Raw genomic sequence first — 17,878 nt, forward strand, 5'->3', positions numbered from 1 at the left:
GTAGATTGTAACAGGCAGAAAAAAAGGAAAAAAAAAAAAGAGTAGAAAAATACAGAGGATATTTCACATAATAAAGGTAAATACTGTCTTCTAAAACTTTTGTTTCAGTTGTGTTTGTGTGGTTGTAATACTAAAAATATTCTTACTGAGGACTTGAAAGTCACTGTTTTAAGGAAGGAAAATGATGCCAGACAAAAGGTCTGAAATACTAAAAGTAAGTGGTAAGAAATGAAATTAATAAATATACAGATTAATAATCACAACAGTAACAACACCACCTAGCTTAAAGGATGGAAAAGAGTTAAAAAAAAATGCTAGCAGACACAGCCATAGATAATAGGAAAGGGTGTTTGAAATTAAAGCGTTCTAGAGTCCTTCTACTGATTGAGATGGAGTTAACTTTAGACTTTGTTAAATTAAGCATAATTTGTATTAGAATTCCAAGGGTTGTTATCAGAAAAATAGGAGTAGCAAAGGGGGAAAGATTAAGATAACTTCAATTTTATAAAGGTAAGACAGACAACAAAAAACAGGAAAACAGAAAGTAAAAAGATGTAAGAAACAGATTTATAAGTAATCACAAGAAATGTAAAGTATTAAAATAAAATACCGTCAGAAAAACAAATCCAACTACATGCTGATTATAAGAGATATCCCTAAAACATGAGGACTTAGAAAGTTGAAAGTTAAAGGACAGAAAACGATATGCCAGGCAAGTTACTAACCACAAGAAGCTGGAGTAACTATTAACGTTCAACTTTTTAGACTTTATAGCAAAAAGCATTACTTGAGACTGTGGCCAGCTATGGGGTTAAACACTACAAGATTATTCTCCAAATAAGATGCACTGCTAATTTTGAAAAGCCAACACAGATATGTTGGTCATCTATTAGTCTTAATGAGGTTTTGGCTCAAAACTGTGGGACTGATCCAAAGAAGTGGTCCAATTTGCCTCAGCAGTTCCACTTAAAAACTAGACATCTCAAAGCAAGTTGAGAATATTCATTTGCTATAAAGCAGCACAGAAGAATGAGAAGGGGAAAGGAATGATAAATGATTCCTTGCTAGCCTTCTACAGCAGGGTAGATAAGTAGCTCCTTCTAGTTAACAGACCTAAAGATAAATCTCATTTCAAAGGCTCTACAATCTGCCTTTCTTTTATTCAGTTTAGTATCTTTTGGATACACTTTCAAAGCATCTCTATCATCTAACATCTCTCCACTATTTCTCACATGAGCTATTTAATCAGTATGCAAGAGAAGGCTGATGTATTTTGTGGAATGCCAGTATTGAACTCATTTGGATAAATTAGTTAAAATTGAAAAGTGAATATATAACACATTATGATTTTTTTCCCTATTCGATCCTTCTCAATAGTTTTCTCTCAGCATCCTGGGCAATTTCATGTTGTCTGGCTATTAAGCTCCGCAATGGGAGAGGCCACAACAGTGAGAGGCCCGCGTACCGCAAAAACAGAAAAAAAAAAAAAACCACATACAATCCAATTAAATATTGATTATAAGAGATTCTTTATTGCATCTCAAGTCTTTCAAAGGGAATCACATTCTTTCTTTCTTAAATACTTTCTTTGAAATTTCTTTTAGAAGAGTCTTCTGGTGGCAAATTTTATCCAAAAATTTATCTATTTTTAATCTCTACTCTTTTTTTTTTTTTGCGGTATGCGGGCCTCTCACCATTGTGGCCTCTCCCGTTGCAGAGCACAGGCTCCGGACGCGCAGGCTGAGCGGCCATGGCTCACGGGCCCAGCCGCTCTGTGGCATGTGGGATCTTCCCGGACCAGGGCACGAACCCGTGTCCCCTGCATCGGCAGGTGGACTCTCAACCACTGCGCAACCAGGGAAGCCCTAATCTCTATTCTTAAAGATATTTTTGCTGGGTGTGCAATTCTAGGTTGATGGTTGTTTGCTCTGAGCACATTCAACATTCCATTAGATTATAACAGAATTGACACTGTATTCTGACTTCCATGTTACTACAACAGTTCTTCAAAGATTGTGTATTTTTTATGGTATTGTACAGTTTTACCAGGACGTGTCTACATGTAGACTTCTTTTTTATCTTGCTCGAGATTCATTAGGCTTCCTGAATTTGTGAGTTGTGTCTTTCATCAAATTCTGGGATCTCCTCTTTGAACACTGCCTCTGCCCTATTCTTTTTCTTTCTTTCGTTCTGGAACTCTGTCTAGACACATTAGAGCTTCTCATTCTTTATCATCTAACTCTTTCCATTTCTCTCTCTTTCTTTCTTGCCCTCCCTCTCTCCATTTTTTCCTGCATCCTGATACTTCTTCAGATGTGTTACAATTTAATATTCAACTCTGTGCAAAATGCTATTAAATCCTCCCATTGAGTTTTTATATGGTCTCTTGCCCTTTACTCATGATCTCAATCCCTTTTTATTCTTAAACATATTAAATATGCTTGTTTTACACACTGTAATCTGAGCTGACAACTCCAATATCTTAAGTCTTAAGGGGTCTGACTCTACTCTTCTTTTTTCTCCATTAACTCTAGCCCATAGTGTCTAGTTTCTCAGTTGGATTTGTGATATGACTATGATCTTCTGTTTTGGGGAGCTTTATCTAGGATTTCTTTTCTTTTTTTTTTTTTGGCTGCGTGGCTTAGTTCCCCAACCAGGGTGTGAACCCAGGCCACGGCAGTGAAAGCGCTGAGTCCTAACCACTGGACCACCAGGGAAATCCCTAGCTAGGAGTTTTTTGAAGCCTAACTTGTTCTAAAGAAGTCTGAATTTTCTTCTTCCCAAGGGCCTGAGACCACTTTACCATATATTTCATTTACTCTTAAAATGTCATAATTTTATGTCCCACTAAAAAAAGAAAAGAAAAAACTTCTCAGCCATCATCTCTTGGAATCTATCCCATTTCTCTCTCCTGTTGGGGCTTTAGTAATATTGTATTAAGCTGTCTGGATATTACCCCATTGATCTTGGATAGTCTGTTCTGTTTTTTTACTTTTTCTTTCAACTTCAGTTTGGATAATTTATATTGACTTGTCTTCAAATTTACTGATTCTATCTTCTGCTGTGTCTAGTCTGCTCATAAGCTCATGGAGAGAATTCTTCATCTCTGATACTGTGTTTTTCCTTTCTCCCTGGGTGATTTAATCCATTTCCGTGACTTCATCAATATGCTAGACATCCCCAGTCCAATTATTTCTTGCTGAGACCAACAAAAGAATGCAGAAATAAAGAGGAAAAGAAGTGGGGAAAAGGGAGGTGGAAAAAATAGAAAGGACAAAATGAGATGGCAGATTTAAATCCAAATATACTGGAAATGACACTACCTATATTTAGATTAAATACTCCAATTAAGAGAGACTGGGGTGGGGGGAAAGATATTGGAAGACTAGATAAAACACCTACAAATAATCCAACTAAATGTTGATTATAAAAGCTAAAAGAGGGGCTTCCCTGGTGGCGCAGTGGTGAGAGTCCGCCTGCTGATGCAGGGGGCATGGGTTCGTGCCCCAGTCCGGGAAGATCCCACATGCCGCGGAGCGGCTGGGCCCGTGAGCCATGGCCGCTGAGCCTGCGCATCCGGAGCCTGTGCTCCGCAACGGGAGATGCCACAAGGGTGAGAGGCCCGCGTAACACACACACAAAAAAAAAAAGGCTAAAAGAAAAAGGGTGGAAAAAGACATCAGAAAATACACTAACCAAAATAAAGCTATCAAAATTGATATCAGACAAAAGAAACTTTAAGGCAAAAATATCACTTTATAATAACAGGCTCAATCTATTAACAATTATAAAGTTGTATGCAGCTTCAAAATATATAAGCAAAAATGCCAAAGCTATAAGAAGAAATGGAAAAATCCACCATCAGTGGGAGATTAACATTCCTCTCTCAGTAACTGATAGTTCAAGCAAGCAAAAAAATTTAGTAAGAGTATAGCTGATTCAAGGAATACAATTAACAGTCTCAAAACAAATAGGATATGTGTAAAACTGCAGCCAACAACTAGAGGATACATATCCTTTTCAAGTAAACACAGAGCATTTAAGAAAACTGACCACTTTAACACATTTCAAACAACTGGTATTATTCTCTGTATTACAATTAAATTAGAAGTCAGTAATACAATAATCAGGGGAAAAAACAGTCACATATTTGAAAATTAAGAAATACTTTTAAATAACTTAGTAAAGAAGAAATCATAATCAAGTAGAAAATATTTCAAACTGAGAGATAAAAATGACACACCTCAACTCCTAAGATGTAGCTGAAATGGTAACACTGAAGTGAAATGGGAGGGGAGGGGGAAAGGGAGGTAGAGGGTGGAAGCAAGGAAAAGGAAGGAAGGGAAGGAGGGAGGCAAGGACGGTGTAAAAACTGGAAAAGATGATGCTGAAATGTCACTATCTGCAGACAGTATGTACAAAATCCAACAAACTCTTCAGATAATAAACTCTTACCAAACACTAGTAATGGAAGCTTGCTGGATACATAAAAAACAAACTAACAGAAAACAACAATACCAGGATTTCTGGTATGAATGTGGCAACACAGGAAAACAACTTTCTTTTTCTCTTGAATACCACACAAAAGCAAAATAGTGATATGATCTGGAGAATGAGAAAACGCATAAGAGAAGTATGTGAGGAGAAACGAAGCAGAAGCCATTCAAGGCCAAGTGAGCAGTGAAAAAAGGCCAGCAGTAGCAGATTTTCAGAAAATGACAGCAAAAACATATTTCAAGTATGATAAACGGCTCACTTGAAGTGATACACCTACATCTCTTGCACTCATCAAGAATTTCTGAGATCTAGAAAAAGCAGAGGGAAGAACTTGGATTGGAGCAATGGGAGACATCCCTTCAAACATACAAATATCCAAATCCCTTCAAATATACAGGCCAAAAACCCAAAACCAAAACAAAAAACCCCCACCACATGCCTTGATCTACATGTTGAAGGGGCACATTTTGTGCCAATGAAAACAGTCCCAAAACAGTGGTCATAATCAACACTGCAGTAAAGTTATTGAATCTTAAAGGTAAAGAAAGACTCCTCTGAGCAGCTAGGTAAAACCATCAAAGGGAGAAATTAGCCCAGCCTTCAATTTCTTCAGGATTATATTCAATTCCTTCAGGATTATATTCAATTCCAGAAGCCAGTGGTACAACACTACAAGATATCTAAGGAAAGAAAGTATTAACCAAGGATTTTGTAATGTACATATATTTATATATGTGATTGAATTATTTTTATAGGTTCATATAACATATGAGATTATATAATCTCATATTATAAATATATAATATAAAATATAATCTCATATATTATATATATTTTATATATATATAAATAATTCAGGAAATATTGTTTGTACAACCCCCTTTAAAGAAGTTACTAGGAAATAAACAGCAGAAGTGATGAGGAAAAACTCAACAGAAGGACTGGAAGGCTGCTTTGAATACATTTACGTGTAGAATTGAGGTTAAAAGAAGTGGGGCTACTAGGGTATCAGATTACAATGTACATGTTACACGCCCTCACAAGAAAGAAATGGTATAACTAATATAAGATGGGGAGGGTGGCAGAGATAAGTAAATGGGAATTAGAATTTGCCTTTCATTACAACTATAATAGACGTAAAAAAGAACTCCATTTAAAACTGAAAATTATGTAAGTATTATACAACCATATTTAATTGTATGCTACATACACACTAAGTTTACTGATATTAGGTGGTAGACGAAATGAAAGGGAGGAAAAGAGGAAACAAGGAAACTTTCTCCTGCTTACAGTATGAAAATGATGGATACTCTCTAAAAGAAATAAAGAACGAAAGGTAATTTTGTTAAGTTATAAAGGTAATTAAAACAAAAATATAATCTAACCTATATCCACCTATCTATATCTATCCATCTATCTATAGCTTATCTACCTTACACTCAGAGGAGAAAAACAGAGCACAGAGTCAGCGACTTAAAAAGATAAATATGAACTAAACATATCTGTCACATAAAATATAAAATATTAACTAAAAAAAATTTTTCATACTGTAACACAAAGCAAAACCCAACTCTATGATGATCATAAGAGGCACATTCAAAACAGGGTGATTCAGAAAGACTCAAAAGGATGGAGACATACTAAGCAATACATATACAAAAAATGAAAGCAGGAGTCAGGGTTTTTCAATCAAGGTAGAATTTACATTAAAAGCTTTAAACAAGATAAAGGTACATAATGTCAATGAGGTCAACTCATGGTATCTAGAAATCTTAATATCTAACTATCATAACCTAGCAGCAACATCCATAAAACAGAAATTAGAGGAGATTCAAGGGAAACACATGAACATACTAAAGCAAGGAGACTCAAATCATCTCATTACATGACAGGTCAAAGAGATAAAAAATAAACAAGGATACAGAACACCTGAAGGATATTTTAACACAGTTATGTGCCTGAAAATAGGGCATACATCTTTTATAAAAGTACTCATAGAACACTCACCCCAAAAGACCCTACTAGGCTACAGAGGAAACCATAATAAATCCCCCAAAGAAGAAATAATATGAGCAACATATATGAACACAGTACAATGAAACTGGGAATTAACATTTTTAAAAAGGCCTTTCTACAAATCTGAAACTAGAATATCTAGGGAAAAAATGATAACGACAACATTACATATCAATATACACAGGCTACAGGTGAAGCAGTGTTTAGGAAAAACACACGGGTTTAACTACTTTAAAGCAATCAAATAATAACAAATAAAAGCCATACCCTGGATAAACTCTCATACGTGTATACCAGGAAATATATGAATCCATTTATATAAAAGTCAAAAACAGTTAAATTAAACAATACACATTTAGGGGTATGAAACACATGGTAAAACCATCTTAAAAAGGAAGAGAAAATAAAAGAGTTGATAACACTTTCTAATTCATTCCATGAGACCAGTATTACCCTGATACAAAGACATCACAAGAAAACTACAGACTAACATCTCTTATAAATATAGATGCAAAAATCCTGAACAAAATGCTAGCAAACCAAATCCAGCAGCATACTAAAAAGATTATACACCATGACCATGACCAAGTAGGATCTATCCCAGGAATGCAAAGGTGGTTCAACATATGAAAATGAAATCTATATAATATACCACATTAATGGGGGTGGGGGGAACCTCATGTTATTTTTTTCATAGATGCAAAAACAGCATTTGACAAAATGTATCACCCTTTCATAAGAAAAACACTCAACAAACTACAAATAGAAGGGAACTTCCTCAATCTGATAAGGGCATCTATGAAAACCCCCCAGCTAACATCATACTTAAAAGTTAAAGACCCCCCTTTTCACGAAGATGGCGCCGAAAGCGAAGAAGGAAGTCCCTGCCCCTCCCAAAGCCGAAGCCAAAGCAAAGGCTTTGAAGGCCAAGAAAGCAGTGCTGAAAGGCGTACACAGCCACAAAAAAAAGAAGATCCGGACGTCACCCACCTTCCGACAGCCCAAAACACTGCGGCTCAGGAGGCAGCCCAAATATCCTCGGAAGAGCGCCCCTAGGAGAAACAAGCTTGACCACTATGCCATCATCAAGTTCCCCCTCATCACCGAGTCAGCCATGAAGAAAATAGAAGACAACAACACACTGGTGTTCACTGTGGATGTCAAGGCTAACAAGCACCAAATTAAACAGGCTGTGAAGAAGCTCTGTGACATTGACGTGGCTAAGGTCAACACCCTGATCAGGCCTGATGGAGAGAAGGCATATGTTCGACTGGCTCCTGACTATGACGCTTTGGATGTTGCCAACAAAATTGGGATCATCTAAACTGAGTCCAGCTGACTAATTCAAAATATAAAAGTTTTCACTTAAAAAAAAAAAAAGTTAAAGACTGAAAGCTTGCCCATTAAAATCAGAACAAAGATGTCTCTTCCCCTCTACGACAGAGCTATCTGCTCTTGTCATTTCTACTCAACATTATATTGGAAGTTCTAAGCAGGGCGATTAGACATGTTAAAAAAAAAAAAAAAAAAAAAAAGGCATCCAGATGGGAAAGCAGACGGGAGAAAGAAGAAGTAAAGCTATCTTTTTTCACAGATGATATGGTATTATATGTAATAAACCCTAAAGAATTCACCAAAAAAACCTACTAGAGCTGCTAAATGAGTTTAGCAAAGTTGTAGGATACAAGATCAATATAAAAATATCACAGTAGCATAAAAAATGAGAATTCTTAGGATTAAATTTAACAAAAGAAACAGAGCTTAAAAAAAACATTATTGAAAGAAATAAAGAAGATGTAAATAAATGAAAAAACATCCTATGTTCATGGACTGGAAGACTTAACATTGTTAAGATGGCAATACTCCCCAAACTGATCTACTGATTCAACATAATCTTTATCAGAATCCCAGCTGACTTCTTTGTAGAAATTGACAAGCTGATTCTAAAATTCACATAGGATTACAAGGGACCAAGAACAGCCAAAACAATCCTGAAAATGAATAAAGTAGAAGGGCTCACACTTCTCAATTGCAAAACTTGTTACAAAGCAACAGTAATCAAGAGAGTGTTACTGCAAAGACATAAAGATCAATGGAATATACCAATAATTGAGAGGAAAAACCCCATATATTTATGGTCAACTGATTTTCGAATGGCCAAGACCATTCAATGGGGATAAAATAGTCTTTTCAACAAATAGTGCTGGGACAACTGGGGAGGCACATGCAAAAGACTGAATTTGGGCCCCCTACCAAACATGACATATAAAATTTTTAAAAATAAATTTATTTATTTATGGCTGTGTTGGGTCTTCGTTGCTGTGCGTGGGCTTTCTCTAGTTGCGGTGAGCGGGGGCTACTCTTCGTTGTGGTACGCGGGCTTCTCATTGCCGTGGCTTCTCTTGTTGCAGAGCACAGGCTCTAGGCGCGCAGGCTTCAGTAGTTGTGGCACACGGGATTAGTTGCTCCGCCACATGTGGAATCTTCCCAGACCAGGGCTCGAACCCGTGTCCCTTGCATTGGCAGGCAGATTCTTAACCACTCCGCCAACAGGGAAGCCCACATGACATATAAAAATTAATTCAAAATATATCAAAGACCTAAATGTTAAGAGCTAAAACTATAAAACTCTTAGAAGGAAGCATAGGTGTAACTTTTCATGGCCTTGGATTAGGCAATGGGTTCTTAAATATGACATCAAAAACACCGGCAACAAAAGAAACAAAGATAAAGTGGACTTCATCAAATTTTAAAACTCTGAGCACCAAAGGGCATTATCAAGTGAAATGACAACAAAAAGTGGAAGAAAATATTTGCAAGTCATACACCTGACAAGGGACTCATTCCAGAATTCATATAGAATTCTTATAACTCAACAATAAAAGGACAGCCCAATTTAAAAAATGGGCAAAAGATCTGAAGACATTTCTCCAAAGAACATAGTTAAAAAGGCCAATAAGGGGCTTCCCTGGTGGCGCAGTGGTTGGGAGTCCGCCTGCCGATGCAGGGGACATGGGTTCGTGCCCTGGTCCAGGAAGATCCCACATGCCGCGGAGCGGCTAGGCCCGTGAGCCATGGCTGATGAGCCTGCGCGTCCGGAGGCTGTGCTCTGCAACGGGAGAGGCCACAACAGTGAGAGGCCCGTGTACCGCAAAAAAAAAAAAAAGGCCAATAAGCACATGAAAAGATGCTCAACCAAAACCACAAGAAGGTACTACTACTTCACACCTACTAGGATGGCTATAATAGAAAAGACAGAAAACAATAAGTGTTGATGAGAATGTAGAGAAATTGTAACTCTCATATAGTACGAGTGAGAAAACAAAATGGTGCAACCATTTGTGGAAAAGAGTCTGGCGGTTCCTTAAAAGTTAAACACTGAGTTACTATATAACTAGCAATGCCATTCCTAGGTATATACAAAAGAGAATTGAAAAATATATTCACACAAAAACTTGTACAAGATATTCAAAGCAGCATTATTCATAACAGCCAAAAAGTGGAAACAACTCATATGTCCATTAACTGATGAATAATTAAACAAACTAGTATATTCATACAATGCAATATTATTCAGCCCTAAAAAGGAGTAAAGTACTGATACATGCTATTTATATGGATGAACTTTGAAAACGTTATGCTAAGTAAAAGAAGTCAGATACAAAAGGCCACATATTGAATGATTTAATTTATATGAAATGTCCAGAATAGGCAAATGTATAGAGACAGAGAGTGGTTGCTGGGGGAGGGAGAAGAGGGGGAATGAGGAATGACTGCTAAAGGGTACAAGGTTTCTTCTTGGGGTGATGTAAATGTTCTGGAATTAGTGGTGACAGTTGTACAACATTGTGAATATGCTAAGTCACTAAACTCTGTATTATATAATGGTTAAAACGGTGAATTTTATCTCAACAACAGCAAAAACCTACCTGAAAAATTGCAAGTGAATGATAAACACAAAATCCAGGACGGTGCTTACCTCTGAAGGAGGAAGGAATGGGACGGGATCATAAAGTTATGGATAATGTTCTTCTTAAACTGAGCAGAAGACACACAAGTGTCTGTAGTTACTCTTCATATCTTACACATATTTTTAAAATATCTTATCAATATTTAACAAGATACTAAGGGTATCAAAACGGGACTGCAGTTTTTGTTTTTGTTTTCAGTTAAAAGCATGGGTAAAGCTATTTGCTTTAAAACTATGTACAACTTTCATAAAAATGAAAATTAAAAAACAAAAGAATAGAAGGCAGTGAGTGTAGAGACTATCCTTTCAGAATTTTGGTTCTTAAGACAAGTAAAAAGAAAAGATGGCAGTTACAGAGAGTAAGAGTCAACAGAGTAAGGTTTTTTTTTTGTAATTTTAGTGGTTCTTTTCCCCCAAGAATGTGTGAGCATGTTTATTGGTGATAGGAAATGAATGAGTGCAAAGTGAGTTTGCCAAGATAGGAAAAAAGATGTAAGGTCCTTGATAATACAGAGAGGATTAGGATCCAGAATTCAGATGTAGTTAGGAATTTTCATTTGACAGATTATGAAACAAGGGAGAAATATTTAAGGATGGGAAGAGATAGACCCAAGTTTGATGGCAGATATTACAGGTAGAAGAAGGCACTCCCATTTGATAGTCCACATTTTCTTTAAGTTTTCTACTAGGAGTAAGGGAAGATGGAGGAAGGACAAGGGTAGCTGAGGGAAGATGAGGGCTTAAAGATCAATGTTTGAGAATGACAGCTGAAGAGACTAAGAGGGAGTTGATGCGTAAAAGGATTCCTTGGCAGTTCTGGGAGTCCAGTGAGTTGGCACCAGTCCCACACTGCACTACAGTAAAGACGCAGAAATGAAGAATGCAAATATTTCTGAGTGGGGATAGGTTCTTGGTGAGTAGGTATGACAAAAAAAGGATTAGGAAGAAAAGAAGTTGGAATCAAAGTGTTGAGAGAAGTAAAAAATCAATTTGTGGTGCTCAAGAAGTATAAATTGAGGAGGGGCTAAGTTACTAAAGTCAAGGTTCCGAGGTCATGTGAAGGTGAAGAACAAATATGAAATAAAGGAGTGACATCAAGAAGGGGAGAGGGTTTCGCAAGCTGTATAATTCAAAGTTGACAAGATTTCTGAATAAACAGTCTGATCAATAAAATGGGAGTAAGTAATTCTTGTTGTATCTACCACAAAGAGTTCAAAAGTGAAATAATTTCTTGGTCGGAGGAGAAAGGGCCTCAAAATATAATGTGTAATCTAATGAGGTTGTGAATTACTCAGCTACTACATGTATTTATTATTTACTTGATAGTATAACTTTTACTTGAAAAACAATAAAAATGTATTCTCTAAAATGTTTATATTTCTGATAGTATATCAAATAGACCTGGTTTTCCCCATCATTTCCAAGAATTTATTTGTTCAACTCGTATTTATTGAGTACTTATGTGCCGGGCACTATACTGGATGCAGTATATATATTGCCAGACAAATAGACAGTTTCTCTCCTCAAGGCCCTTTCTTTCCAGTACCACAGTCAGCCTATAAATAAGGTTACAAGCAAAAATTTATAATTATAAATTATATATGAGAGTGTTGCAAGAGAATAAAGTAGAGGATTTATTTAAATTGGGTGGTTAGGAAAGATTTCTTTTGAAGTAATATTTAAGCTAAGACCTAAAGGATAAAAGCCAACCACGTGAAAAATTTCTAAACAGTGGCATGATGATTCTATGCTTAAGGACAGTGGTTAGACAGAAAAAGACAGCCCAGGTCCTAACCTGAAGAACTCCAACATCTAAAGTTTAGGCAGCTCTTTTTTGTGGCACCTCAGAGGCAATCAGCCACTTCAGGATAAAGCGGAACATCTCTTTCCCAGCTACTGGCTGCCAGAAACTCATTGAAGTGAACGATGAACAAAAACTTCATACCTTTTATAAGAAGCGTATGGCCACAGAAGTTGCTGCTGACGCTCTGGGTGAAGAATGGAAGGGTTATGTGGTCCGAATCAGTGGTGGGAACGACAAACAAGGTTTCCCCATGAAGCAGGGTGTCTTGACCCATGGCCGAGTCCGCCTGCTACTGAGTAAGGGGCATTCCTGCTACAGACCAAGGAGGACTGGAGAAAGAAAGCATAAATCTGTGCGGGGTTGCATTGTGAATGCAAATCTGAGTGTTCTCAATTTGGTCATCATAAAAAAAGGGAAGAAGGATATTCCTGACTCACTGATACTACTGTGCCTTGTCGCCAAAAGAGCTAGCAGAATCCACAAACTTTTCAATCTCTCTAAAGATGATGTCCGACAGAGTGAAATAAGTCAGAAAGAGAAAAGCAAATACTGTACGCTAATACATGTATATGGAATCTAAAAAACAAAAAAAAATGGTCATGATGAACCTAAGGGCAAGACGGGAATAAAGACGCAGACTTACTAGAGAATGGACTTGAGGATACGGGGATGGGGAAGGGTAAGCTGGGACAAAGTGAGAGAGTGGCATGGACATATATACACTACCAAGTGTATAACAGATAGCTGCTGGGAAGCAGCCGCATAGCACAGGGTGATCAGCTCGGTGCTTTGTGACCACCTAGAGGGGTGGGATAGGGAGGGTGGGAGGGAGGGAGACGCAAGAGGGAAGCGATATGGGGATATATGTATATGTATAACTGATTCACTTTGTTATAAAGCAGAAACTAACACACCATTGTAAAGCAATTATACTCCAATAAAGATGTTAAAAAAAATAAAAAATAAAGATGATGTCCGCCAGTATGTTGTGAGAAAGCCCCTAAACAAAGGTTAAGAAACCTAGGACCAAAGCACCCAAGATTCACCATCTTGTTACTCCATGTGTTCTGCAACACAAATGTCAGCGTATTGCTCTGAAGAAACAGCGTACTAAGAAAAATAAGGAAGAGGCTGCAGAATATGCTAAACTTCTGGCAACAATAAAGAAGGCCAAAGGAAAACGCCAGGAACAGATCGTCAATAGACGGAGGCTGTCTTCTCTGAGAGCTTCTAGTTCTAAGTCTGAGTCCAATAAAAAATGAGATGTTCTAAGCATAACAAATAAATAAGAAGAGACAAAAAAAAGTTCAGGCAGAAGAGTCGTCAACAAAGGAATCTATACAGAAGCAGCAAGAGAGATAAGGAGGAGGAATCTATAAAATCTTCAAAAGCAAGAGAAAAGAAATTGTTTTAAAGAGAAAAGAGTGGTCAATTGTATTGAATGATGCAAAGAAGCAGGACGTGGAAGAAAATAAGAACTTTAAAAGGTCTACTGGATTTAGCAAATAAAGGTATTTTGCAGCCTTGAATAAACTGGTTCAGTGCAAAGTGCTAAAGCCAGTCTAAATGGGTTGAAGAGTGCATAAAGAAAGGGGTAGGGAAAAGAGAACAGGGAAGGAAAAAAAGGAAGAGAAGGAAGAGAGAGATTTCCCCATATTATAACTCTGGATAAAATAAAACACACAGGGCTTCCCTGGTGGCGCAGTGGTTGAGAGTCCGCCTGCCGATGCAGGGGACACGGGTTTGGGACACGGGTTCGTGCCCTGGTCCGGGAAGATCCCACATGGGATCTTGAGCCATGATGGGCCCGTGAGCCATGGCCGCTGAGCCTGCGCGTCCGGAGCCTGTGCTCCGCCACGGGAGAGGCCACAACAGTGAGAGGCCTGCGTATCGCAAAAAAAAAAAAAAGAAAAGAAAAAGAAAAATTAACATATAGCTGAGCTCAACATGACAGGGCAATCCCTAGGCACCTAAAGATGAGGCCTCAGGACCTTGATGGTAGAAGGCCTACTAAGCTCTCCCTGCGAAATGCTCAGAGAGATGAATGGTTGTCTCCATCCTTGAAACAGGGACTAGAAAAACAGCACTACATCATCACCTGCTATCCCCTGAATGCATCAAAAAACTCACCATCTACCAAGGTATAAATGGAAAAGGTCATGCATAGAAGGTTGGAATTTCAGACCACAGTCATTGGTGGACCTAAAGAATGTACACCTTTCATCCAAAGCAGGAACCCTTAGCTTAGGTATTAACATTTTAAAACCAGTCCATATAAAGTTCTCAGGTCTTCAGTTAAAGACTTGAGTCTCTAGCAAAAGCACATATGGAACTGCCCGATAAGAACCCCTCTAAAATCCAGGATATGAAAAACATCCAGAGAATGAGATGACAATCAAAACTGCAAACCACACAAGGAAACAAACCACTGCAAGAAAGTCAGAAGCAGCAAACTACGAAAACACTTACAAAGTACTACAGATAATAGAAGATTTGAAAGAAATTATAAAATAAGAACATTTAGAATGTTTTTTAAAAAAAGGCAGAAATAGTAACCAAAAGGCAAAAAATTTTGTTTTTGTTTAAAAAACAAAAAAATAGCAAATTTTGGGGAAAAGAATCAAAAAGATATTTTAGGAACTAAAAAAAGGGACTTAAAAAAGTGATTGATATATAATAAAACAATATTTATATAAGTGTTAATTGTAGAATATAGGTGGTAGGTATATAGGTATTCACTATATAGATCTTTCATTTTTTCTGTATGCTCAACAATTTTCACTATAAAATATCACTGAAATAAAAAATAAGTAAATAACATCAGGTGCGGTGAATAGAGAAAATCCTCTGTATCTTCTAAGCTCTATGTTTTTTCCTTTTACATTTAAATCTTTAATCCACCTGCAATTGATTATTGTATGGTATGGGGTAGAAGTTCAAATTCACTATTTCCCATATGGATAACCAACTGTCTCAGAACCTTTTACTGAAAAATTCATTCTTTCCCCCACTTCTCTGCAATACCATCTTTGTCTTATCAAGGGGTCAAATATGTAAGGGTCTGCAACTGGGCTCTCTTTTCTGTTCCACTGGTCTATCCTTATGCCAATATCACATGTCTCAATTACTGTAGCTTTCTATCTTATACTTTAAGAATGCTTTGACTATTCTTGGCCCTTTATACTTCCATACAAAATTCCATACAAAATCCTGTTGGGATTTTTATATGATTGATTTGAATATATAGAAAAATTGGGGGAAAACAGATACCTTTACAATATTGAGTCTTCTAATTCATGATCATAAAAAAATCTCATTTCTAAAATTCATTGTTCTTTAATGCCTCTAAATAATGCTTCAGAATTTTTGCCTTAAGTCTCCCGCATCTCATTAGATCCATACCCAAGTGTTTCATATATTTTTTTTTGCTATTACAGTTGGTGACATTTTTGTTATATCCATTTTCTAATATGAAAATTTAAATGTATGATTTTGAAAAAAAAATGTATGATTTTGTATGTAGCATCCTGCTAACTGTTATTTGTGTAACTAATCTGTAAATTTTCTTGGATATCATGAACATAATCATACCTGCAAACAATGACAGTTCTGTCTCTCCCTTTCATCTCTTGCATCTTTGTTTGTTTTTGCCTGTCTGCCTTACTGTGCTGCTTAAGACCACCAGAACAATATTTAATACAAACAATGACAGCAGGTATCCCTGTTATGTTTCCCCATCTCAAAAGGAAAGCTTTCGACTTTTCAATATTAACTATGATGTCTCCTATATAGTTTTTGTAGGCATTCCACCTGGTTAAAAAAGGTCCTTTCTTTGTCAAGTTGGACAAGACTTTTCATCATGAATGAATGTTGAATTTTATATAATGCTCTTGGTTTTTTTGCATCTATTGAGATGATCATATAATTTTTTTCCTTTAATCATCTAATATGGTTGACTACATGAATTGATTTTAACATTATATCAATCTTGCATTCGTGGGATAACTTGGTCATGGTATATCCTAAATTGGTTATGGTGTTTTAAGATCTGCATCTGTGTTATACATCAATGTCATATAATTATTCTTATCATACTGTCCTTGTCAGGAGTTACCATCTAGTCTCTAATTAAATGAGCTGGGAGTTTTTCTTCATTTTCAGTTCTCTGGAAGATCAGAAATTGTTGGTCAAGACTGAAGTTACTTCTTTTATGAATTGTGATAGAACTCACTATGAAATTATTTGGGCTGTATGGAAAGATTTTTCACCACAGATTCAATTTATATAATTTATATAATTTATATATGTTATAGGATTACCAAGGTTTTCTATTCTCTTCAAGTCTATTTTAGCAAGTTATATTCTTTAGGAATTTGTCCACTTAAACCTATCTTTGCATTCAAAGCATAAAGTTATCCATACTATGTTTACCTTTTAGTGCCTGCTGCATCTGCAATGATATCCTCTTTTTTTCATTATTGACATTGGTTTTCTATGTTCTTTTCTTTCTTAATATCACAAGTATGTCAAAGAACTAACTTATGGATTTGTTGTATGTTTGTTTTCTGTTTCATTCTTTTGTGTTCTTATCTTTATCTTATCTTCATTATTTCTTTTCTTTAACATTCTTTGGGTTTATTTTGCTATTCTTTTGCTAACTTCCCAAGAGGAACGTTTACTTCATTTATTTCCTGCCTTTTTTTTTCTAAGATAAGCATTAAGGACATGTATTTGCTATCAATACCTAAATAGACATTTCTCCAAAGAAGATATACAGATTGCCAACAAACACATGAAAGGGCGCTGAACATCACTAATCATTAGAGAAATGCAAATCAAAACTACAATGAGGTATCACCTCACTCCGTCAGAAGAGCCAGAATGGCCATCGTCAAAAAATCTACAAACAGGGCTTCCCTGGTGGCGCAGTGGTTAAGAGTCCGCCGCCCGCCGATGCAGTGGACACGGGTTCATGCCCCGGTCCAGGAAGATCCCACATGCTGCAGAGCGGCTGGGCCCGTGAGCCATGGCTGCTGAGCCTGCGCGTCCGGAGCCTGTGCTCCGCAACAGGAGAGGCCACAACAGTGAGAGAGAGGCCCGCGTACCAGAAAAAAAAAAAAAATCTACAAACAATAAACGCCAGAGAGGGTGTGGAGAAAAGGGAACCCTCTTGCACTGTTGGTGGGAATGTACACTAATACAGCCACTATGAAGAACAGTATGGAGGTTCCTCAGAAAACTAAAAATGGAACTACTATACAATCCAGCAATCCCACTACTGGGCATATACCCTGAGAAAACCATAATTCAAAAAGAGCCATGTACCACAATGTTCACTGCAGCTCTATTTACAATAGCCAGGTCATGGAAGCAACCTAAGTGTCCATAGACAGATGAATGGATAAAGAAGATGTGGCACATATATGATGGAATATTATTACTCAGCCATAAAAAGAAACGAAATTGAGTTATTTGTAGGGAGGTGGATGGACCTAGAGTCTGTCACACAGAGTGAAGTAAGTCAGAAAGAGAAAAACAAATACCGTGTGCTAACACATATATATGGAATCCAAAAAAAAAAAAAAAAAAAA

At 37.0% G+C, this 17,878-nt stretch overlaps 1 protein-coding gene and 2 pseudogenes across 10 annotated transcripts in view; 2 read left to right on the forward strand and 1 right to left on the reverse strand.

Moving 5' to 3' along the window:
• GPATCH8 (G-patch domain containing 8) overlaps positions 1-17,878 on the reverse strand; it is a 98,489-nt gene that overhangs the window by 23,866 nt on the left and 56,745 nt on the right. For 7 of the 10 annotated variants that reach the window (XM_027098948.1, XM_027098945.1, XM_027098954.1 and 4 more), the window contains one exon: positions 4,734-4,805. The exons of the other annotated variants lie outside the window; for them this stretch is intronic. In XM_027098948.1, the coding sequence (XP_026954749.1) occupies positions 4,734-4,805 (72 nt within the window). The remainder of the gene's footprint in view (positions 1-4,733; positions 4,806-17,878) is intronic. 10 annotated transcript variants of the gene reach the window in all.
• LOC113615919 (60S ribosomal protein L23a pseudogene) lies at positions 7,275-7,893 on the forward strand (annotated as a pseudogene).
• On the forward strand, positions 10,933-13,560 carry LOC113615888 (40S ribosomal protein S6 pseudogene; annotated as a pseudogene).

This window comes from Aethalodelphis obliquidens, unplaced genomic scaffold (genome assembly GCF_003676395.1).
Source record: "Aethalodelphis obliquidens isolate GAN/ISIS:26980383/991018 unplaced genomic scaffold, ASM367639v1 scaffold126, whole genome shotgun sequence".
Taxonomy (NCBI): domain Eukaryota; kingdom Metazoa; phylum Chordata; class Mammalia; order Artiodactyla; family Delphinidae; genus Aethalodelphis; species Aethalodelphis obliquidens.